The following is a 24,740-nucleotide window of genomic DNA, read 5'->3' on the forward strand; positions in this document are numbered from 1 at the left end:
ATGATTCCAGCCCTCATGGAGGACTCTCCGCGTTCAGGACTTCAGTGGAAGAAGCAACTGCAGATGGGGTAGAAGTAGCAAGAGAGCTTGAACTAGAAGTAGAGCCCGAAGATGGGACTGGATTGCTGCAGTCTCGTGATTAAACTTTAATGGATGATGGACGGTTGCTTCTTACAGATAAACAAATATTTTCTTGAGATGGAATCTACTTTTGGCGAAGATACCATGAAGATTGTTGAAATGACAACAAAGGGTTTTAGAATATTGTATAAACGTAGTTGATAATGTAGTAGTTGGATTTAAGAGGTTCGCCTCTAGTTATGAAAGAAGTTCTGTGGGTAACAATGCTGTTAGCATCACATGCGACAGAGAACTCATTCGTGAAAGCACCAATTGATGTGGCAGACTTCATTGGATTCTTACTTTAAGAAATGGCCACAGCCATCACCCTCATCAGTCAGCAGCCATCAACATCAAGGCGAGGCCCTCCACCAGCAAAAAGATTGCTACTCACTGAAAGGCCAGATGATAGTAGTCACTGTTTAGCAATAAAGTAATTCGTAATTAAGGTATGCACATTGATTTTAGACATAATGCTATTGTATACTTAACAGACCACAGTCTAAACATAATGTCATCTGTCCTGGGAAACAAAAAAATTCATTTAACTCACTTTATTGCAGTATCTCCAATATTTAAAGTATGCCTGTAATCACTGTAGAATATCTCAATTCTTAGTAAAAGGGATGATCAGAGACAAGTATGAATAAAATATTGGTTGACTATCCCAAGGTCCGTGGATGACTAGGTGGTGGTGGAAGTGTCTGTCATTCTGGCCTTTTCTAGGACTGCACATTTCATCTGGGTTTCCTGACTAGGTGGTGGTGGAAGTGTCTGTCGTTCTGGCCTTTTCTAGGACTGCATGTTTCATCTGGGTTTCCTGCTTTTATTGGTGCCAAGTGCTGGTTGAGTACACGGGCTTCAAACCTGCTTGGACCACAGAACTCGTGTTTTGCGTGTGTGGGCCACAACAAGCTTGTTTAACTAATTTGAGCCTTAGTTTCTTGACCTAAAAATGCAAGTAGTGCTCTTCTCCCAACGTTACTACCACTGAATGAATTAATGTATGTAAGTGCTTAGCCTCGTGTGACCACTGAATACATGTTCTCTTTACTTTGATGTTCCATATCTCCTTTCCCGTCTAGCGCCACTGTTTACTGTGCCAAGTGCTAAGCTAAGCCTGGAAATCAGATCCACGTCTTAGCTCTCCTGGATGTTCCCCTTGGAACAGGAGGCTTACTTGGTCATCTTACATCTCAAGGATATTACTGAGGCCCGAGCTGGGGAGGGAACCGTATTTGAACCTAGGTGGGTCTGCCCAATTCCAGAGGCTCTGCTCTCAACACTCTGACTCCTCAGTGCGGAGTAGTTCTTACAGGTAGCAGTTGGCTTCTGAGCCGAACACAGTGATAGAGCGTTAGATGGATGGGCGTGGATGCTTTCTGAAGGCTCTGGGTGACGTTGGGGTTCATTGTTCCAGCCATTCATAAAAACCATTGTACATCCATGTGAGATGGCCCGTGGTTTAGGACTACTCACTGTCAGAGACTATTTTTGAAGGATATATGGGGTAGGTAGATTGGAGCCTGTAAATAGATCTCCTGCTTAGATTTGCTTAGATTTGCTGTTACTATACCCTGAAGAGTTAAGGGGAGCAGAAATTTACAGGTGTCTCTTGAGCATCCCTCAACCTTTGATCCTTCATCCCTCAACCATTGAGGGATTGTTGCTATTTGGGATAATTTGAATCATTGGGCAGAAATAATAAAGGGCTTTACCTCCCCAGAGTCCTTTAAGTGGAAGATAGCAGATGGTAGGGGAAAAGATCCCTGTGATCTCTTTTACCACAGAGAATAGGTCAGGAACCAAAAGCGTAGAAATGTTCTTGTGCTTGTCCTGATTCCATGTTTTCCTGCCCTGTTAGAGCCCTTCTTCCTAGTTTGTGGCTCCCCCATAGCAAATATGTTAAATTTTCCTTTATGCCTCTCCCCCCAGTCTTCTCTCCATGTATATTTATATAGGATATGTGTAGATTTTAGATAAAATCTGAGTAATGCTTTGTATTCTGCTGCATAGCCTACGTCCTCCATTCATATTGTGAACATGTTCTCCCTCTTACCTGTAACTGTTCCAATTTAACCTTTGAAAAAATCCCCTTTCGGACAGGGTTAAGTAAATTATGGAGACGGCCATGTGATTAAATACTGTTAGCCATTTAAAAACCATGATTTGTAAAGTTTGAGACACTATCCCTATTTGTCGAGCACCAAACGCTGCTTTGATAATGTCACCTGTTTTAATGTGTAATCCGTTGTAGGGGCTGGGAACTGGGATATTGTTATACTGATGTAGATGCTTATGCGGGAAGCCTTTAGATGGCAGCATCTCTCACCACAAACCACAGTCTGAACAGAACTCCTTGGAGGCATACGGTGTTTCATGCCCAAGGACGCTCAGGACCCGCCTGATTCACGGGACCAGTGTGTGGCGACGGAGCCGAGGCCGGAGGGTCGGCTGAGCAGGAGGGAGGGCTGCGGACCCCTGGCTGCCTCTCTTCCCACGAGCTTTTCCCTCACTGCTGTGGAACATGCCTTGCCTCTGTGGCCCTGTAAAAGCGTACTTTAAGTATAAAGCAGCCAAAGAAAATGAAAGTCGAGTGGGTGATTCTGGGCCAAGTGTAATGTGATGCTTGAAAGGAACAAACAGGATGGGCAGTCTTTTCTTTTTTTATGTGGCTTCATTTAGATGTAATTCACATGTCCTACAATGCACGCATTTAAAGTGTACACTAGAGCGGTTTTTAGTATATTCCCAAGGTCGTGCAGCCACCACCACTAATTTTATTTTATTTTATTATTATTGTTTAAAGATTTAATTTACTTGACAGAGAGACAGTGAGAGTGGGAACACAAGTAGGGGGAGGGGCAGAGGGAGAAGTAGGCTTCCTGCTGAGCAGGGAGCCCAACGTGGGGCTCGATCCCAGGATCCTGGGAAACGACCGGAGCCGAAGGCAGACGCTTAACGACTGAGTCACGCAGGCGCCCCCACCACTAATTTTAGGACATGTTAATCACTCCAAAAAGAAGTCTCCTGCCCTTTAGGCATCACCCCACTAGCTTGTGTATCTCTCAGCCTCTGGCAGCCATTCGTTGTTTCCATACATTTGCCTGTTCCGGATATTCCATACGCGTGGACTCCTATAACATGTGGTCTCTGGGGACTGGCTTCCTTCACGTAGCATCGTGTTTTCGGGTTCTATCCTGTCGTAGCATAAATCAGTACTCCATCCCTCTGTGGGGCCCAATACTGTCCCCCTGCATGGACAGATCACATTTTGTTGTCATCAGTTGATGGACGTTTGGCTCTCGATAATGCTACCACGAGCACGGGTGTGCGAACTTCTGTGTGAACGTGTGTGAGTCAAGAAGCGGAACTGCTGGGCCACATAATAACTGTGTGTGTAACCTTTTGAGGAGCTGCCAAACCGTTTCCTGAAGTGGCTGCACCTGTTCATTCCCGCCGGCGGGTGAGGGGTCCATTCAGTTTTCCTAAGAATTCCAGATTTTCCAGTGATAAGTTGAGGTTGAGGGGAAGGTGAGAAATAGGACTGACGGGCCTCTTGTGTCCCCGAGTTGCACGCCGGACGGGCTGCTGTGCCTTTTTGAAGGCGGCTCTGTCACGTGCCAAGAAAACCGTCGCCTTCCCTGCCCCACACAATCGCAGTGCGTCACCAGGGTGATAAAATGCCGGCGCTCTGTGGCCTCTCGGAGTGTGTGGATGTTACAGCCCGGCTGTTTGTAATCCTTGCCTCCTGACTTCCGAGATAGCAAGCAACCCAATCGTCTTTGTCCCAGTTAGAGACATGTTCCAAATAAAAAAAAACCCTTTGCCAGAAGCTGTCCAGGTTTGAACATGTCAAAATCCCTTCCTTGATGTACACCAAAGACAGCTGTTGCGTCTTCACAGCAAAAGAGCGGCTTTTGTTTTTGCCAGAGTTGACATTCTCGAAACTGAGCTTACCCATTTCTGCTTTGGCAGCCAGGCTGGATGTTCCCGCGGCTGTGCTGGAATGACCGTGTGTGTGTTCAAGGGAGGAGAAGGGGCCGGCTCTTCCTTGAGGCATATTTGGGTCCTGGTGAGGACACACACACACTGTACATGCCGAAGCTTTGTTTGCGTCTGGAAAAAATTAGCCACACTTAGATCTTTTCCACCACAGGTCCCGTCAGGAAGCCCAAGTATGTGGAAAGCCCCAGAGTGCCTGGAGATGCAGTTATAATCCCGTTCCGAGAAGTGTCCAAGGCAGCAGAGCCCAGTGAGAATGGTAAGAATATATTTTCAATGATTCCCTTCCCCTCCCCCAGAGGATTTTACATAATGACATTCCATTTCTGAGTGAAACTGGAGTGCCTCTTGTAGGAATGTTTTGCCAAACTGAATGTGTTTGGGAGGACTGCCCCCTGCCCCGGCCAGTTCCAGAGATGTGGTGAGCTAATGTAAATTCTTGGATTTATATACACTGGTAGGAATAGTTGAGTGGGTGCATATGCATTGTTTAAGGATTGAGCCTATTTCCTCTCAATTTTGACCTCCCTGGCGTGGGGAGATAAGGAAAGCCAGTCATAGACGGTTTCCAGCACGCTGTTTTGTTTATGCTTTTTGGTACTCCACCGTTTGGAGAATTCAACAGGCTTTGGCTGAAAACCTGACACTTTCACTGGACAAGTTTCTGATAACTAGCCTTCTTAAAAGCACTGGATAGCTTTTGAAAGCTTTTTGCTTTTTATCTTAATTTTTTATTTTTATTTTTTTTTAAAGATTTTATTTATTTATTTGATAGAGACAGCGAAAGAGGGAACATAAGCAGGGGGAGTGGGAGAGGGAGAAGCCAGCTTCCTGCTGAGCAGGGAGCCCGACGTGGGGCTCGATCCCAAGACCCCGGGACCGTGACCTGAGCCGAAGGCAGACGCTTAACCGACTGAGCCACCCAGGCACCCCGCTTTTTGTTTTTTAAGATCTAAAGTTTCTCTTTAGGGAATGCTGAACTAAGAGCACCCCCCCCCCCAAACAGCCCAAATTAATTGAAATCTTTTAGTAAAGATATTTTATATCTTTTTTTTCCTAGATCTGGAAATAAGTGTAACAGACATTACAAACTGTAGTATTTCATAGGTATATTAATTGTTCTTATTTTTAAAATCAGTTTGAGAATTTTCCATTTGTTTCTTTCCGTGGTGTCAAGGGGTCCCCAGCTCATGACTCTATGGTCCTTTAATTTGTATGTTTTGAACTTGTATCCCATTTTCCTGCAGAAACATGTGGTTAGGAATCCTGGCTTATGTAGAGAAGCCCATTTTACCTTCAGTGTGGATACAAGTTTATGTAGTCCTGCTGAAAGAGAAAGCTCATCTATATTTCCCCTTTGGAATACCTAGCATCCTCCTCTTCCTAGCTGTGGATGGTCAGGGGTACAGTACAGCTTTATGTTAGAACCTTTATGTTCTAACCGCTGTGTTTCTTTCTTTCTTTCTTTCTTTCTTTCTTTCTTTCTTTCTTTTTTTTTTTTAAAGATTTTATTTACTTATTTGACAGAGATCACAAGTAGGCAGAGAGGCAGGCGGGGAGGGGGGCGGGGAAGCAGGCTCCCCACGGAGCAGAGAGCTCGATGTGGGGCTCTATCCCAGGACCTTGGAATCATGACCTGAACTGAAGGCAGAGGCTTTAACTCACTGAGCCACTCAGGCGCCCCTAACCACTGTGTTTCTGTGGATACATATAGTGGAGTGGTACAAAGCAGGACATGGTAGAAAAATGGAGTAAGTAGGGTGGTAATGTAAAAAAATAAACCTAAAAATGAGCTGAAGAGAGGAGTTGGCAGAAGGTAAACCTCAGCAAGGGGAGTTTAGAATGGTGGGAGATGAGAGGGGGCCAGGAGCTGGGCATTGTGGGCAGGGAAGAGGTGCTGTTGCCTGAGTCTTGGCATGAGAAATTGTACCCTTTCCCTTCTGTCCAGGCGCCAAGCTGTTTGGTTTGGGTAAGAGGTTCCCACTGGGATCGTGCTGAGGAGGGCAGGGCGCCAGGAGCATGGTGGTAAAGAGGGGAAAGTCCCCGGTGGTATCTGGCCATTCTACAGACATGAGGACCCTGTTGGTGGTGAATTCATGTGTGAGGGTGTCCATTTTCAGATCTCTTCTCTCCTTTCTATGCTGGGTTTTGAAAGAAAAATAAAAGCTTTGTCCTCTGAAGTGAGTATCAGTAATCAGATTTACCAAGCTATTTGCCCATTTCAGAATAAACCTCGCCTAACCCTCATCCCCACCCTCCAAAGCCTTTAAGTCCTGGTCATTTATGCCCTTGGTGTTTTGACTGGCCTAGACGGCATGATGTAACCTCCTTGAAGTCCTGTGTAACATTTAGGAGTCTCTCTGGGGTAAGAATGGGGGAGAAATTTAGGATTTGTTTTGGGCAAAGAAGAGAGGTTAAAAAGAATTCCCATTGTCAACATTTCTCCTCTTGCCCAAGGCGGAATCAGCTATCTTTCTTGGGGGAGGCATTCTCCTGCTTGGCTGCCGGCTGAACTAATTAAAGTGTCAAGATTGGTCTTGCTAGCATGTCCTGCAGTTTGCACGTGCACTCACTCCTGAGACCCAAGCCCTCAGATTCAGCATTGTCTGTCTCCAAGGGGACTGAACTCATGATGTATCTGGGCTGTGAATACAGACCAGAAGTTTCCAGAAGTTTGGCCTAGAATTAAGAAGTAGGGTGCATTTTCCCTTTCAGTGTTCAGGCAAAGAGAAAGAGATATGGTTCCTCTTTGTAAGCCTATGGCCTTGTGTGGATAGTCATGATGTTGGTGGAAGCCCCCGCAGTTATCTACTGGTTCAAGAGAAAGTGGTTGCTTGACACAATTCAGCTTGGCAATTAGTAAGGGATGGTGTGTTTTATAATCCCCGTGGAATCTTTTACATATCAATAGGGTTAATTAAATCTGCCGTATTAAAGTGTAAATTTTATATCCAGGTCAGTGAACCTAAAGGAGAGGCTGGAACAGACTACAACTAATTGAGTTTGGGTATTAACCCAAGCACGCACTAATGTATGGCAGACAGACCTACGCTCTAGGGTTGACTGTCCAGCATCATCACTTCAGTTTTAACTTAAAATTTGGACTTAGGCTTTTCATATTTTCTTTGGGCATTTTCTTTTCTATCCTTAAGATGTTTTTCTGGATCCTCTCAATGACAGCATTTCAGTATTCTCCAGAATAACAAACTATTGAAAACAGCTCTTTGTGAAATGTTTTCAGCATTTCCCATAGGCTCACGAAATACCGAGTTACTCCTAAATGTCTAAAATACCCTTCCCGGACTAAGCTGCCTCGTTTTATGGTTTAGCTCCATAAATTCTTGATTCTTAGCTATTTGAAATTTAAATCAAAGTAAAGCAAAACCACTGAGCACTTTGAATTTGTTCATTAATCTATAAGTAATTTTATTTATGTGAATTTGCATATCTTAGCCATCTGGAAAGTGGGTTGTAGGAGACGGGCAGATGAATATCTTTATTATATGTAAAGAATCAATCTGTTAAAGTTTACATTTACCTGGGAACATTTTTAGAGAAATATATTCTACTTTATTTAATATTCTAAAATATTTTGGAAAAAAAAATTTCTACTCTGGAGAAAAAAAAAGTGACTTAATCAGTTCCTCAAAATACAGTCCCCCTTTTTCTGTCGAATAGTTCTAATAACTTGTGTGTCGTACAGAATATGTTCTTCACGAATGAGCTTCCTATTGCTAAACCAACATATTGTTTAGGGGGAGAATGTCATTTGCCTACAAGACAATACCTCTGCCTTAAGGGAAAATTTTAAAAAACAACAGATAAATTAGAGAGGATTATTAAATTGCAGTAGGATTCACAGCTATATTTCTTTGAGTTAGGGGCAACCATAATCCATTTAGGTTTGCTTCCATCTGTCATTAGCTACTTGAGCAAGCTTCGATGGGGAGGGGTGAGAAAGTTTTAGTCTAGTGAGTCATTGCTTGGTGAAGATCAATCTCAAAATATGATGAAACTTTTCTTCTGGCATTCTGTTAGCAAGTAAAAGCTAACAATATGAAACAGCAGAATAATTACATGCAAAGCTATCTTGGGAAGAGTGTCATTTTTTAGATATGTTTAAGTAAATACTGACACCTTATGTTTTTGGTTATTATTTCAGACATTCAGCTTCTTAGAATGGTGATATGCCATTTGACTAATAGTTGATTAAGGTGTTAGTTAGATGAGAGTTCAGAAAGGGGATGTGCCTGGTGTGTGTGCCATGGAAAAGAGACCAGAGGTAGGGTATCCATTCATTCTGCATTTCCTTAAGTAAATATTAATTCTGATGCTGTGAAAAGTGCTGTATTAGATGCTATTTGAGATGGGTTCTCAAATAGGTTCTTTCTCCATGGAGCCTTAGAGTCTGGTTGGGGATTAAAGACCTGTCTATATGCTGAGTGACTGTAATACAAGGGGGAAAAGTAGTGTTGACTAATCCGAGCTGGGTGCCAGTGGAGGAGCTGAGCTGGGAAGGATTTTTTTTTTTTTTTTAAAGATTTTATTTACTTATTTGACAGACAGAGATCACAAGTAGGCAGAGAGGCAGGCAGAGAGAGAGGAAGGGAAGCAGACTCCCCGTTGAGCAGAGAGCCCCATGCGGGGCTAGATCCCAGGACCCTGGGATCGAGATCATGAGATCATGACCTGAGCCGAAGGCAGAGGCTTAACCCACTGAGCCACCCAGGCGCCCCAGGATTTGATTACTTTAAGATTGACCTGACAATAAAGTATAGGATACAGTGGGGCAGGAAAGAGACTAGGGTCAGGAAGATGGTGAGGAAGAGATTTCATTAGTTCGATAAGACAGAGGAAGGTCTCAAATTAGAACAGGATCAGGAAAGAAGAGGTGAGAAATAGGAATATTGTGGAGAAATTGCATGGACCTGGAAGCCAGAAGAGACAAAGCTGATGACTTAAAGGCTTTGAGACAACATTCAGAGGGACTGAAAGAGGGAACTGTCCATTTCGGTTTGAGTTCAGTTTTAGGTATATTGTGCTTGAGATGTTGGTGGAACATCTCGGCACAAATGCCCACTGAACAGTTGGAAAATCAAACTGGGTCTCAAAAATTCTGGGTATGGACTTTTGTTTAGAGGGAACGTGATGAAATGAGGATGTGTTAGACTAGGGAAAAGGTCATTAGGAGAAGAGAGCTGAGAATGGGTAGAAGAAGAACCCACAAGACCATACAGTAAATCCTGGAAACTAAGGATTTCCTCTCTGAGTGTCTGATGTGACAGTTGCCACTTTCCTCCTTGTAGGACAGTGTATTTCCAAGGTCAAAAATTACAGGAAAATCAAAAGAGGAGCCTTTTAAAAAGACAAAATTACTGTGCCTACCAGGTCTGGTTCAGGAGGCTAGTGAAGGTGAATGACTTTAAGTTGTAGGTAGGCGAAAGGGAAATGGAATTGGTGGGGATAGACCATTGCCTTTTTACCCCAAGACTTTGAGCAGCTAAGGGGAGAAGAGAGATCAGTTAATAGGTTGAGAGGTATATGCAGCAATCATTTTTTATTGATTTTAAAGAAAAGGGACAATTTAGTACAATTGAAGACTTAAAGCAGAGGTTCTCAAAATGTAGGCTGCAGACTTCTAGGCATCTCCAAGCCCTTCACTGAGGGCTGTGAGGTCAAAACTCTTTTTGTAATGATATTAGGATGATATTTTCATATCTCTTGCATTGACATTTGCACTGATGGTGCAAAAGCAATTGCTAGTAAGACTTCTGATGCGTTAGTACACATTAAGGTAGGGGCACCTTGGGGCGCCTGGGTGGCTCAGTGGGTTAGGCCGCTGCCTTCGGCTCGGGTCATGATCTCGGGGTCCTGGGATCGAGCCCCGCATCGGGCTCTCTGCTCGGCAGGGAGCCTGCTTCCTCCTCTCTCTCTGCCTGCCTCTCTGCCTGCTTGTGATCTCTCTCTGTCAAATAAATTAAAAAAAAAAAAAAAAAAAAGGTAGGGGCACCTGCTCTACTAGAGCCAGATGTAGTATCTTCCACCACCATGCACTAGCATTGAAAATAATAACTCAGTAATGTCCCTGACAAAGCCCTGGAAATAAGGTTATTAAATCTTGTCCCTAGATTGATCTTCTTAATAGTCTGTGTGATGAAACGGGAAGTCTCCATAAAGCACTTCTACCGCATGCTGAAGTATGATGATGGTCTCAAAGGAAACCACCTGTGTGACCGTTGGAATTGCCAGTTTTGTAGTGGAACACCATTTTTACTTGAAAGAATGACTGGCAAACCATGGTCATTCAGAATTGGGTATTAGGCACACATTTTCTCAAAAAGGAGCAAAATGAGCATGTCATTTCAATTAAAAAACACTGACAGGGATTCCTTGCTAATGATAAAATCTGACCTTTTAAGTGAAAAATTAAGTTTTGAGAATTTCTTTCTGTCACCTTGAGCTTGATGGCTTCTCAGGACCTTTCATTTGAGATGCAGTGATATTAATGTGATATTTTGGTCTTATATAATAAAATGTGTCAGTTCTTGTAAGATCTGCAAAACCAGTATTTTCCAAATTACTCAATGCATGATGTTAAAAAATCCTGCATGGGTAAAAATCCATTTGACTCTTAGACTGTTGACTTTTTGCTGTAACCCAGTACAAAAAGTGTATTCATACAGATTCAAAGTCAACAGTAGAACTAACATTTAAGGAATTGCTACTTGTCAAGTTTTGGTGTGGTATCAAAGAAGAATATCTGTAATTAATTGAGAAGGCTCCTCCCTTTCCCAGCTACATATCTCTGAGGCCACCGTTCTTCACATGCTTTAACCAAAAGAATGTATCACAACCGATTAAATGCAGAAGCAGACACGAGAATCTAGCTGTCTTCTATTAAATCAGACATTAAAAAGAATTTGGAGAAGTGTAAAACAATGCTATTCTTAACCTTTTAAATGAAAATATTTTGTGGGGTACCTGGCTGGCTGGGTTGGTAGAGATGTAACTCTTGATCTCAGGGTTCTAAGTTCAAGCCCCATGTTGGGTGTAAAGATTACTTAAAAATAAAATCTTTGAAAAAAATATTTTTTTATTAAAAATGTTTAACTTGTAGGTTTTGTGAACTTAAGAGGAATTGATGTAGATTTAAAATGATTCTTACTTTTAATTTCTTTTAAAAATTTTTTTATTTAAAAAAAATTTTTTTTAAAGACTTTATTTATTTATTTGACAGAGAGAGACCACAAGAGAGGGAACACAAGCACAGGGAGTGGGAGAGGGATAAGCAGGCTCCCCACAGAGCAGGGAGCCTGAGGTGGGGCTCAATCCCAGGACCATGGGACCATGACCTGAGCCGAAGGCTGACGCCCAACCAGCTGAGCCACCCAGGCGCCCCTTACTTTTAATTTCTAACATGATAAGTATCAATGGCTCACCTATGCCAAAGGTCTTTGTAGTCCTCAATTTTTTTAAGAGTAAACCTGAGACAAATAGTTTGAGAACGAATGGCTTTGAGGAAGGAAAAGAAGATAGAAAATAAAAAGAGATGAGAAAATTGGTCCAGAGTCTGATAATTACCTAGACTTGAGGGGATGAGGACTTGATAAGTGGCAGTATGACTAGAAAGAAAGAGACTAATTCAGGGATATTTTGAAAGAGGAAATGGTAAGCTTTGATAACAGTTTCAGTACGGGGTGAATGGGATGGAGAGCTTAAAGATAACTTGTGTGATAAGTATATTTTTTTATTCAGGACTAGAAACCAATTAATGGCAGTCAGCTTAGGTCCGTGGGTAGGTACTCCTCTATAAATACTATTTTTGAAAATTCAAAGAGGAGGGAAGGTAGGTGGCTTAGGAGAAGGAGCAGTCAGGAAGAAACAGGATGTAAATAGAAGGCAAGGAGGGCAAGAAGTTTAGCAAGAAGGAGATCATGGGCATTTAGAAGCAGAGGATGGGACTTAACATGAAGCTGTGTCTCATTTAACAGACTCCGTTCAGAAGTACTATCTTGGAAATGGATATTAAGTCAGTTGCTCAGAGTCACATGGTAGTAAATGGCTGAACGTTGTCAGTGGTGTCCAAATTCATAGAGTTTGAGGAGGATGAGAGAAGGGAAAGGGCATGTCTTGCTAGAATGATCTTTGGTCATCCCCAGGAACCTCCACGGTTTTAACATAGTCCGACTTTAAGAAGAGAGAATGATGAGATAAGAAATGAAAGCAATTAGTGTGGGCCAAGTGGGAACAGTTTGATAATTAGAAAAAGGAAATTTTTTGTTGTCTTCAAGGAATAATGAGGTTCAGAAAAAGTTACTTAAGACAGAAAAGTCATCAACAAAAAAACTATTTTTTGTTAGCTAAGAGAAATTGAATATAGATAGAAATCTGAGAAACCAGAAAATGAAATAATAGTGAGAAAGTGGACTCTTGCTGTTCGAGTTGGTAGAAATAATGACCAACTTTGATATAGCATCTTATCTCGAAGATGCTTGGTATATAAATTATCATCTCACTTTTTTTTTGGTAAGCTCACGACCTTTAAGAAGTGGTTATGGCCACTTCCCTCATGAGGAGATTGAGGGTTAAAGAGGTTCACACAGTAAGTGGTCCATAATAGCTTTGGTAGGGAGAAGAAGACCTTTCTTCTGAGGCTGAAGGGAAGGATGGGGGGATGGTTATAAGAGGCACAAATGGCTTTGACGTTATGGGGGTGGTAACTGGGGAGCTGGTCAGTGTATGGACTGTACTTGAGGGTTGGTGCCACAAATCCAAGTGTGATTAGTTAAAAAGAGACAGGAAGTGACCCAAGAAATTCCCTTTGCCTTTTTCCACTTGATTATTCCATTATGGTGTGATAGTGAGGATTCCATGAAAACATTATCGGGAAGGAATCACTCTCCACTTGTCTAATGGATTCCCAGGAAGTGTGAGGCCAATTATTCTCTCAACTCCAAATACAGCCATCATAAATTCTTTGGGTATTGGAATTTGTGAGATGTAAAGTGTTGCTAAGATGTGATGTCTTTATCTCCAGTTCATATCCTAACGGTGGTTTTGGGTAAGGTATACCTATTATTGGTGAGTGTTTTAATATTAGCTACATGAATGAAAATACTTTCCATTTAGAGTGTCCCACTGGATTTTCATTTTGGAGTATGAATGCGTTCTAAGGAAATCTTATCTGACTGTTCAAATCTTAGTATTTGTTGATCTGCTGTGGAAGTAGAAATGTATTTTAATTTCACAGTCCAGTGTATCAGTGTGAGTTTGTAGGCAACTCATCTCTCCCAAAATGGCACTGTCACTCTTCACCCAGGGGTCCTTCTGCCAGAATGGAAAGTTCAGAAAGTTCAGAAATCTGTACGTTAGGGAGGGGAAAATGTGGACGGCTTAACGTGGATTAAGGGATTCAAACTGAAGGAGGCTTCTGAAGGGAAGGTCACTGGAATGACATTTGAGAACAAAGAGAATAATATGAAAAGACAGTTGGGAAGCTTTTGGACAAAATGAAATAGCGGTGACTTACTAGTTGCTAAACCTGAAATGAAGGATGTCTATTCATGCATCCTGAACCCAGGTAAAGTTTGGGAACTTTGGTGGCAACTGAGTGCAGACTGAATGGTTAAGAGGACAAGTTGATTGTGAGCTTGGAGGGCTGTCCTGTCAATCCAGACATTGAACCTGGGGATTGCCAGAGCTCCCAGCTTGTCTGAAAGGGGAGGTTTGGATGAGAAGTCAGCTGTCTCTGCATCAGTATATGTTTTGGGGGCGCCTGGGTAGCTCAGTGAGTTAAGCCTCTGCCTTTGGTTCAGGTCATGGTCTTAGGGTCTTGGGATCGAGCCCCTCATTGGGCTCTCTGCTCGGCAGGGAGCCCGCTTCACCTTCTCTCCCTGCCTGCCTCTCTGCCTACTTGTGATCTCTCTGTCAAATAAATAAATAAAATCTGTAAAAATATATATACATAGAATATATATATATGTATATACACACACACATATTCTATATATATATATATATATGTTTTCATGAAAACCTTGGCAATTTGGGGTGTCTGTGGACACAGTGTGGAGGCAGCAGTGGCTCCCTAGGGGGCACCCCATTCCCCAAGGACCTGTGTGGGATGCAGGGTCTCAGAGTGAGCCCCGTGTGAGCAACAGGCTGTGGCCTCGTTTGTCATCAGGGTAAATTCTGTGGCAGCCAAGCCCGTGCAGCTGTTCTGTGTACTTCCACAGCAGCTGCCAACTGGGAGTCGTTTCTGGCGCTTTCCCTGGAATTTCAGGTTGAACCAGAAGCTGGACAGGGGCACATTCACAGTTGGGGAGCAGTATAGAGATTGTTTCGAAAGGAAACAGGGGTGTGGAGTAGAGAAACTGTGGAGTTCCGCCCCTTTACCCACTTCTTCCCCTTGCCATCTGCATCCTGTTCTCCCCCTCTGGTCCAGCTGCCACCTGAGATAAAAGGGCCGTCCCGCCTGAGCCTTGGGGCGAGGGAGGGTGGGACTGATCCTGTTCTGAAGTGGTTCAGCCCTTGGGTGTGCCTGGGTTTTGCCGATTTGGTTTGGTTCCTTCCTGCCTTTCCCAAATGCCCAAGTACTTTGGGAATCAACATATGGTTGGAAATCTCTGGTGGGAAGGGATCCTTTGTAGAGTGGTCTTCTGGGTGTGGTTGACCTGCCCCGGGGTGCTCTCTTACCCCTTTTGGCTTGGGGCCATTGCCCCTTCCTGGTAGGAGTTTAACACAAATGATCCAGAAACATCCGGGCTCTCTTGACCCAGAACAATCAGTCTGTGGTAATTTTACCCCTGTAGTTTTCTGGAGCAGCTAAAAAAAAAACCATCCAGGCTGGCAAACCACAGTTCTTACTGCAAAGTCAGGAGCTTTTGAGAGTAAGCAAGGGGCAGGATGCTTTTCCTTCCTTGAGGATACAGCCAGCCTGGTTTCCCTTGTAGCTGCTATCCTGGGAGCATGACTGAGCAAACCTGGTATGTGAGTGAAGATAATACAAATGGTTCTCAGCTCTACTGGTTTTGATTTTATGGCTCCGTACAAAAGGCAAAGTTAGCATTGAACTTGGGTGGGGATACTGTAGCTCAAAGGTAACACTGCTATTTTGTTCTTTCCTCATGTTATATTTCTAAGACTTACCTACAGATTTCCACATCTAGGAAAAACGGATTCGTCAATGTATGGGTCTGTGTCTCTAGATGATTAATAAAAAAGAACAAAACATTAAGATGAATGAGTATATTACAAGTGACATATTGTTCTTAAGTTCTAACTTCTGTAAGCAGGGTTTGCTTTATACGTTATTTCATTCCCTGATTTAAAAATAGACAAGAGGTGTTAGAATGATGTGACCATCATTTCGTCAGCCGTAGTTAAGTTCCCTTAGTCTTTTGGATACAAGGTTAACCTATAGCTCAATATTTAAACCCAACAACAGAACTCTTTTAAAAAAGTTGGGGCACCTGGGTGGCTCAGTGGGTTAAGCCGCTGCCTTCGGCTCAGGTCATGATCTCAGGTCCCCGGGATCGAGTCCCGGATCGGGCTCTCTGCTCGGCGAGAGGCCTGCTTCCCTCTCTCTCTCTGCCTGCCTCTCTGTATACTTGTGATCTCTCTCTGTCAAATAAATAAATAAAATCTTTAAAAAAAAAAAAAGTGCAGAAAGCTAGATGACCAGCTTCTCAGGGGGAGGCCAGAGAAGGGAAAGGTGGCGAGTGTGAGCTGTGACCCTTAGGTTAACCGTGTGTCCAGCATTACTGTGGAGTGTGCAGAGAACACAGCCTGATTTCTCTCCATCTCCTACAAATAGGAGAGTGTTACTGGGCTTTGTCTCCTGGGACATATTTCGCTGGGATTTAAAATCTTTGTTTCAGAGTGGATTCCTGACGACTGACCCTCGAGTTGGGGTCCTGGCTTTGACTTTGACTGCTGTGGCTGTGGGGTGGGCACAGCATGTTTCCACCAAAGTTAGTCCTGCCCCTGTTTTTGGTTAATGAGAGCTTGGATTTCAGTTTTACCCCAACATCTAAGTATCGTGGGGCTCTGCCAGCATGCCACTTGGGTTTGACTTTATATCTGCCTCCTGTGGGCACTGGCCACCCTGTCCTCTTAAAGAGTTAAGACGAAGGCCTCTTTCTGCCTCTGGCGTGGGAGGTGTGCCCATTTTTCACATGCCATGGAAATCAGGATTGCTATCCTATAATCACACTGTGTTCTGATTCAGGTCAAATATTTCACTCTTTGCACTTGGAGTTTCTCTTTCACTGTTTTCTTAACCTGTCACAGCCTCTTAATTAGAATGTATTGCTAGAGGACAGGCAGCATTGTCAAACTTTGTGCATTTTATAAGAATACACAAAAGCACCCTACAAACAGCTGTAACACTCCAGATGCAAACCTGAAATTCCCCAGAGGGGCGTCTTCATTGTTTTCTTTCTTTGTTCCAGAAGCAAAGGCCGATAATGAACCGAGCTGTTCGCCAGCAGCTCAAGAACTGTTGACAAGGCTGGGATTTTTACTGGGAGAAGGGATCCCAAGTGCCACACACATAACCATTGAAGAAAACAATGAGACCATGGTAATGCCTGAGGAAGACACTGCATATCCTACGGGCTCAGAGGATGTGTGAAGGAGGGCATAACCCTCTTCTTCCCCTCCCTGCGTTGGGGGAGGCATGGTTCAGTCAAATGAGTCTGGGCTGTTGTGTATCGAAATTTACTTCAACAGTTCGTGATTTCTGCAGTGGGGGGGTGGGGCGAGGCAGAAGGGTGCAGAACTGAAGAAAATATCCATGTTAACCTTCGAGTCACCCCCCAGAGAAGAGTAGCTAAATGAATTGAAGTGGCTGAAAGACTCCCATTGTCACGATAACTACTTTTATCTTTATAACATGGTTCTTCTCATCTGGCTGCTTTGGGATATGCTTTCCTGTGCATTTTTTTTTTTTTTTTAAAGGCTGAGATTTTGGAGGGTCAGTGGGATGAGGAAAGATTTGTAGGAGGTGAGGCAGAGACAAAGTAAGATGTGATCAAATGGGTCATGCATGGAGAAGTGTTCTGCATCCTAGGGAGCCGGCAGCCTGTCCCTTCAGAGCGGAGATGCTTAAGGTTTGAGCAGCGGTGAGGGGCCAGAGCTCCCGCCCCCCCCCCCGAGAGGGTCTCTGCAAGGGTGTCACGCACTGTTTGAGATGGCAGTGGCCACCAGCCTCCTGGCCCTGCTTGCAGAGCCCATAAATCTTCGAGAATTGAATCAGGCTGCAGTGCTCGTGAAACATGACAAAAACAGAGTTCCCAGGTTTTCCGTACAGAGGTCAAAGAACGCATTTGTCTTCTGCAGACTTTAAATGAAAGGAAGTCTGCCCGTTGGCTATTTCTATTTTATGAATGTGCGTTCCCACTAAATTATGTCTGAGACTGCCCTTTTAATAATAATGATTTAAAAAAAAAATCACCGGGGAAGGGGACAAAACAAAGAGATTTCTTTTTTACAATTTGGGAGGCCACATATATATATTAAGTATATATATTAAGCCCCCTCAGTTTGAAAAACGGTTTTCCCGTTCCTGTTTGCAGTGTTACTGCTTTAGTGTCAGAAACAAAAGCCTCTGTGGAAGCGTCATGTGTGAAGCCATGCTAACCCTCCTTCCGTTCGCCTTGCAGCGCACAGCTCTGAGCCAAGGCATCAGTCCTTGCTCCACACTAACCAGCAGCACCGCCTCTCCCAGCACCGATAGCCCCTGCTCAACCTTGAATAGCTGTGTCAGCAAGACGGCAGCCAACAAAAGTCCCTGTGAGACCGTTAGCAGCCCTAGTTCCACCCTGGAAAGCAAGGACAGTGGAATTATAGGTAAGAAGCACACGGCTCGGTAACGGAATGGCTCAGTGCCCGTCAGCCAGAGCGCCCACCAGGCGTGACTGCAGAGGATTGTAGCCTGCATCGTGAAGGTCGCTCGGCCGGGCCTGGCCCTGCTCTTTGCAGCCGGCGCCGGCTCGGTGGACAGCCGAGAAGATGAAGCCTCCTCACCTTTTATGTTCCTTGGTGTTGGTTTTTATAACCCTGGGCTCATTGGGTTAAGAAATGTCCTGATCGCATCTGACATGTGAAGTTACGAAATCTTACCTCCTCATCGATTAATTCCATTTGCTGGATGTCTCGTCCCCCTGGGACATAGAACCCGGCAATAAGTTCCCTGTGTTTTGAGGCGTCTTCCCAGCCCAATCTCAAGGTCATTCATTTCCTCACTTAGTTCCGGGTATTTTCTCTTTAGTTTCTTTTCATGGGATCTGACCACTCTTTTTGAGGCTAGAATTTTCTCAGGATGTCCACGCGGGGCCCCCGCACTCCCATACCCACACCAGTGGGTTTCCTTGCCCTGAACTGTGGATGAGGAGACACAGAAACTAGTCCCGACTCTTAGGGTGCTTGGCTAGATCAACACTTGCATAACATTGGCGTTCTTTGCACACTTTGTTCCCTTTCATTCTCTGTCAAAGTAAGGATTCTGATTGGTTCAGTAGTTTATGGTCTCAGGTACACGTTAGAATCAACCAGGAAAGAGCCCTTACCTTTCACATCCTATCCCAGGCAGAGTGCCTTTACATTTCTGTAGGTGGGGCTGTGCACCTGTGTGTCTCAGGTGTCCGGCGCGGTGCCTTTCAGGTAACAGGTGTGCTGGACCATTGGATGGGTTGTCTGGGCCCTCCTCTGCTCCTGGATTGTGCTGCTGTTCAACATCAGTGCTCTACTGCACATACAGCTCCTGCCCTTTTTCTGACATACGCGTGTGTCTCTGAGGGACAGCTTATGTTCTAGTATGGACTGAATTGAACCCCAGTTACTTCCACATAAGTATGTAATTAAAGGGAATGACATTTGAGCTCCTTATTTTCTTCTGACACCTGCTATTTCAAGAGTAATTTGCAAAACCAAGTTGCAGGTTCATAAACTTCATATTTTAGAGATTGCCCCAGAAGATCTGTGAGGTCGCTGGGGCTGTGTGGCGGGCTCTGTGACGTAGACCTCACTGTAGCTGTCTCAGGAGCCCTTCACACAGGGACGGCCGCCTCTGCCCTTAGTTTCCACTCCAGTAGGTTTTTGTTTCATTCAGTTTTGATCGTCTTAATAAGATGCAATCACATACCATAGTATTCACTCATTTAAACCACTGAATGGTTTTTGGTCTGTTCAGAGTTGTACAGCCATCACCACAATCTGATTTCAGAAACTTTCACCCCAAAAAGAACCCTGTAGCCATTAAAAGTCATACTCCGTTCCCCCTGCATCCCCAGCCTTGCTCATGCAGTAGTCTACCATCTGTTTCTATAGATATTAGCTGCCTCTGGACATTGCATTAAAGTGGTGGCTTGAGGTTTCTGTAGCAAATGTAAACTCTCACGTATTCTGCTGATTTCCTGTTCCCACCTCACTCTGCTTCCCCACCTGCCATTTAGTCCAACTCATTTTTCCCCATGTTAACTTCTGTCCTCATGCCCTCTCTGAGCTGTTGTCCACTGCCAGGCCTGTGGTGGTCTTCGATAGCCAGGCATCTCCCCTTATAGCATTTTTCACTCTCCTGAAATGTCCTGTCCTCACTATAGTTTATCTTCTTTCGAGAAGTTCAGTGCTACATGGTTTTTTGGGCCACCTTTTCTCTTCTCATTATATGATCTGGCATCGGCACTCTATGTCTCTGATTATAACCAAGCCAGTTTCTTACTGTGACAGAGACTTTTTCAGTGACCAAAGAGGACCCTTACCCCTTCATTCTCTCCTCTCTCTCTCTCATTGAGATATAGTGCTGTAATTTTAAAAGTATTCTAAGGGGCACCTGGGTGGCTCAGTGGGTTAAGCCTCTGCCTTCAGCTCAGATCATGATCTCAGGGTCCTGGGATCGAGTCCCACATCGGGCTCTCTGCTCATCAGGGAGCCTGCTCCCCCCCTCCCCCCACTACTGCCTGCCTCTCTGCCTACTGGTGATCTCTCTGTCAAATAAATAAAATCTTAAAAAAAAAAATAAGAAAATAAAAGTATTCTAAAAAGGGGAAGTTACCAGTTTGGTTTTCTGTCTTGTCAAGTTCGAGCTGCAGGAACACAGGGCTCTGAATGAGAACTTGACTGAATACGTCCCATCTGGTCCCAGAGTGCTTAGTCCCCCTATTACATGCTCTCCATAGCACCTCAATGTTTTCCTTCAATTTACTTGATCATGTTTTATTATTTTTGTCTCTATATGTAGGGGAAAGAGGGGGTTCTCATTTATATTATTCTGGCTATCTGGGTCCTAGCATGGTGTTGAGAATGAGAAATTAAGGAAAAGAGAATTGTTGCCACGGTCACGTTGCATGGGAGGAGGGAAAGTCTAGTTGGTTTCTAAAGAAGCTGTTCGAGATTCCCGTTCCAAGTTGGCATTGTCAGGTCTGTTAATGGCACCTATATTCTAAGCTGTGTCTTGTCATTAAAGTTAAATGACACGTTTCATGTCATTGAGGCTGTCCTTCATTCCTTGGCTTAAGTCCGACATGTTCCCTTAATGCAGCTTCACATAAAAACGGTGACAGTTGAGACAAAGTGGGGGTCGTGAGGAATTGAAGTCCCTCCAACTTTGGGGATGGTGCTTCTCACTGACTTAGCTGGCCTCCTGCCGGGAGTAAGGACTGTAGGTGGCTGAGGGGGAAGCTCAGTGCTGGTGACAATGTTCTCCTGTTCACTCTCCTTCCGTGACCTGTAGAACTAGAACCTATTGCCAAGGGACACATGGGAGCTATAGTGGGGAGGAAAAAGCAAGTATTTCCTCTCCAGGCAGACGGTAGCCACAGCTCCTTGAAGAGGTGGGCGTGGGAGGGCCTGAGGAGGGAGAGCGTGTCCTCCTGAATCAGTGTGAGGTCCGCAGGTTTCATGGTCTTGTCACGGAGCGGGGATCTGTGACTCAGTTGTGATTCTGTGATCACTGGGGCTGGGGTGTGTGCTTTTTTCCACCTGAGGAACAGGACTGTTTTTATAAGGTGTAGCCTGGGAACGGCAGCCTTTAGGCATCTTAAATGCTCAACAGAATGAACTATTCAAGAACACGGTGATCTTAGTGGACAAAGGTGAAGGTGAAGATACCTTGGCTTCCTGCTTCGGAAGGCCGGGCAGCTGCTTGTGATAGGCTGGTCAGGATCCATGTTCTAAATTCTTCAGGCTCTGGAGAGAGGGGGAAGAAGTTTCCATTGAATTTTCCATTTCCGGTTGTTTCAGGTGTGTCCGCCCCTAGAGCTTGGGTCGAAGCAGCAGAAGTGTAGGGAGGTGGGGGGCTGGTGACAAGTGCACACAGTTGGCACGGTGTGATGAGCTTCGGGGCTGCAGATGCCCACACGGGGCTCAGAGCTGCGTGTACAGTATTGGGATCATTTATTTAGGGCACTTAGGGGAAATTTCAAATAGTGTTAACCCAGCCTTAGAAATTCCTAGCCCTCTTCTTAGTATGTAAGCTGATTTCCATCATGGTGATTATATATATATATGTATATTTTATTTTTTTATATATATTTTTAAAGATTGTATTTATTTATTTGACAGAGATCACAAGTAGGCAGAGAGGCAGGGAGAGAGAGAGAGGAGGAAGCAGGCTCCCTGCTGAGCAGAGAGCCCGATGTGGGGCTCGATCCCAGGACCCTGGGACCATGACCTGAGCCGAAGGCAGAGGCTTTAACCCACTGAGCCACCCAGGTGCCCCAGTCATGGTGATTATATTTAATCTACATATTTTGCCCAACAGATGCTACTTAGGGAAAGCATTCCCATGTGGTCAGACAGCCTTCTCGGGGCTGCCACAGGCTGCCCTTTCTGTGTTCTGTTTCTGCTCGTTTTGATGTATTGGAGGTGAGGGGGGTTTTCTTTTTTAGGAATGGCTTAGTGGGAGAAAGGGTAGAATCATGCCCATTAGAAGAGTTTGTTGGACCCCTTCCAGTCTCTTTGTGCAGAGGTCAGAGCTTCGCAGAACCTCTGTGCCCTCTTTTCCAACTTTACTGTGTTATGCAGAGGGAAGTCCCGCTTCATGTGATTTGAGGAGGTCTGAGTTCTTTTTTTTTTTTTAAAGATTTTATTTATTTATTTGACAGAGAGAGATCACAAGTAGACGGAGAGGCAGGCAGAGAGAGAGAGAGAGAGAGAAGCAGGCTTCCTGCTGAGCAGAGAGCCCAATGTGGGACTCGATCCCAGGACCCTGAGATCATGACCTGAGCCAAAGGCAGCAGCTTAACCCACTGAGCCACCCAGGTGCCCCAAGGAGGTCTGAGTTCTTAAATGTTCTTCAGACTGTAATCTGTCATGTACAAGTACTGTCTCAGCTGGAGGGGTGTAACTGAATTCCCTACAAATATGTGTATATATATTTTGAAGGCAAATATGTATATTTTTGAAAGCAAAAATTCCTACTCTTGACATAATAGAATCATTGGCATTACCTAGAAATTAATGTCTGACTTTTTAAATTTGCAGTGTAAAGAACTTTTAAACCCAATCAGCATAAAGTAGCTTTTTAATAACTTGCTCTAAAAGGAAAACTTTGTAAAGAAGTGGCTTCTTAGGGGCACCTGGGTGGCTCAGTGGGTTAAGCCTCTGCCTTCGCTCGGGTCATGATCTCAAGGTCCTGGGATCAAGCCCCACATCAGGCTCTCTGCTCAACAGGGAGCTTGCTTCCTCCCCTACCCCCCACTGCCCCCCCACTTCCCTCTGCCTACAAAAAAAAAGTGGTTTCTACAGGTGTTTCCTCCATCCCTGAGAATACATTTTTTTCTTAGTGACACTCATTTGAATAAACTTGTTTCCAACTGCTAACAAATGGAAATTATAAACTGTATTAATATCACCTTAGAAAAAAAATTAAGTAGGTGTACTCACTAGGATGTGTATGAAGGCCAATCTGAGTATTTATTTATTTTAAAGATTTATTTATTTATTTAGAGACTGAGATTATGTGAGTGGTAGGAGGAGCAGAGGGCCAGGGAGAACAAGAATCCTCAAGCAGCTTCCCCGCTGGGCACGGGGCCTGATGTGGGGCTTGATCCCGGGACCCCAATATTATGACCTGAGCCAAAACCAAGAGTCGGCTGCTTAACCAACTGAGCCACCCAGGTGCCCCCAATCTGATTTTTTTCAAAAACATCACTGAAAGCAATAGGTTTTAACAAGCACCTTTTGATTTAAAGGTACTCTTTAGTTTTTGTTTGTGTCCATATCATGATCAATATTGTGTTTCTGTGTTTTTTAAAAAAATGGATTATTACTCTATTTAGGGAGAAAGGGAACTGGATGAGGAGAAACAAAACCCAGCCTTCCTATCAAGACTTAAAAAAAAAAATCAGGGACGCCTGGGTGGCTCAGTTGGTTGGATGACTGCCTTCGGCTCAGGTCATGATCCCGGGGTCCCGGGATCGAGTCCCACATCAGGCTCCCAGCTCCATGGGGAGTCTGCTTCTCCCTCTGACCTTCTCCTCACTCACACTCTCTCTCACTGTCTCTCTCTCAAATAAATAAATAAAACCTTTAAAAAAAATCATTTCTATGTATTAATAATAGGTGTGCCCAGGGGAAGGACTTACAGGTAGCAATCTGGCTGAGTAAGAGACCATTAAAAGTTAGTTATCTGTCCCTTCCAGGCCCTTCTCTACTATTTGCTTCTACCTGCCGACATTTATAATCTCCAAATTACTTTTGTAGAATCCCAGATCGGTTTCTCTTTGAGAGTTGGTGTTAGGACAGCCCCTTGGAGGAGGAGAAGGTGTATTCCGAGTGGATGGTGTCCACATCTCCCCACGCTGGGCTTGTCTCCCATGCAGAGCAGGTGTGTGTGTGTTGTTCACCTGCCCAGCTTCCCACCACCTGAGCCACCACATTCCACCAGGCCAGAGAGCTCTCAGGAGATTAAGTGCTCAGAATACGAAAAGGGTAAAGAACCAAGGCTCCGGGGCACCTGGGTGGCTCAGTGGGTTAAAGCCTTTGCCTTCGGCTCAGGTCATGGTCCCAGGGTCCTGGGATCGAGCATCACATCGGGCTCTCTGCTCAGTAGGGAGCCTGCTTCCTCCTCTCTCTCTGCCTGCTTCTCTGCCTACTTGTAATCTCTGTCTGTCAAATAAATAAATCTTTAAAAAAAAAAAAAGAACCAAGGCTCCTCCTGCCGCCTTTCCCATTTCTTTGGTGGGGACGTGGGTGTGGCTTGCATTTGCTCTTTTTCCCTTTGAAGCTGGAAGGCAGATGTAAATTTAGGCAGGGGAATACCTTCCCAGGAACATTTCTCCTGCAGAAGTAGCTGGCAGGAAGTACTGGATACTTGATTGTGTCCTGCTGGTGCTTACTAGAGTTTGATACTGTTTGTTTTTCTGGCCAGTCTTAGGATACTAAAACAAAGCTTATCGTGTGCTGACTTTTATCTTGTGACTCCACCAGACTCCCTCCTGGGCTTGTAAAATGAAAGTGATTCTGGAGGTAGCTAGAGACCTTTTGTTCTTCTGTTTCCTGGACTTTGTGTCCCAAGGGAGATGATCAGATGCAGAGAGAGGCCTACAAAGAGGAATTAACTGTATTTTATTTTCATTTTTAACTTGTTGTGAATCCTGCCCTTTTGATTTTAT

General features: G+C 44.3%; 1 protein-coding gene across 10 annotated transcripts in view; it reads left to right on the forward strand.

Moving 5' to 3' along the window:
• The window catches only part of TANC1 (tetratricopeptide repeat, ankyrin repeat and coiled-coil containing 1), a 238,633-nt gene that overhangs the window by 142,834 nt on the left and 71,059 nt on the right, over positions 1–24,740 (forward strand). For 5 of the 10 annotated variants that reach the window (XM_047721852.1, XM_047721855.1, XM_047721858.1 and 2 more), the window contains 3 exons: positions 4,280–4,384; positions 16,578–16,708; positions 17,790–17,976. In XM_047721852.1, the coding sequence (XP_047577808.1) occupies positions 4,280–4,384; positions 16,578–16,708; positions 17,790–17,976 (423 nt within the window). Of the gene's footprint in view, positions 1–4,276; positions 4,385–16,577; positions 16,709–17,789; positions 17,977–24,740 lie in introns of those variants that run through there. The other 5 variants (XM_047721854.1, XM_047721856.1, XM_047721857.1 and 2 more) reach the window with 3 other exon arrangements.

This window comes from Lutra lutra, chromosome 3 (assembly GCF_902655055.1).
Source record: "Lutra lutra chromosome 3, mLutLut1.2, whole genome shotgun sequence".
Classification (NCBI taxonomy): Eukaryota; Metazoa; Chordata; class Mammalia; order Carnivora; family Mustelidae; genus Lutra; species Lutra lutra.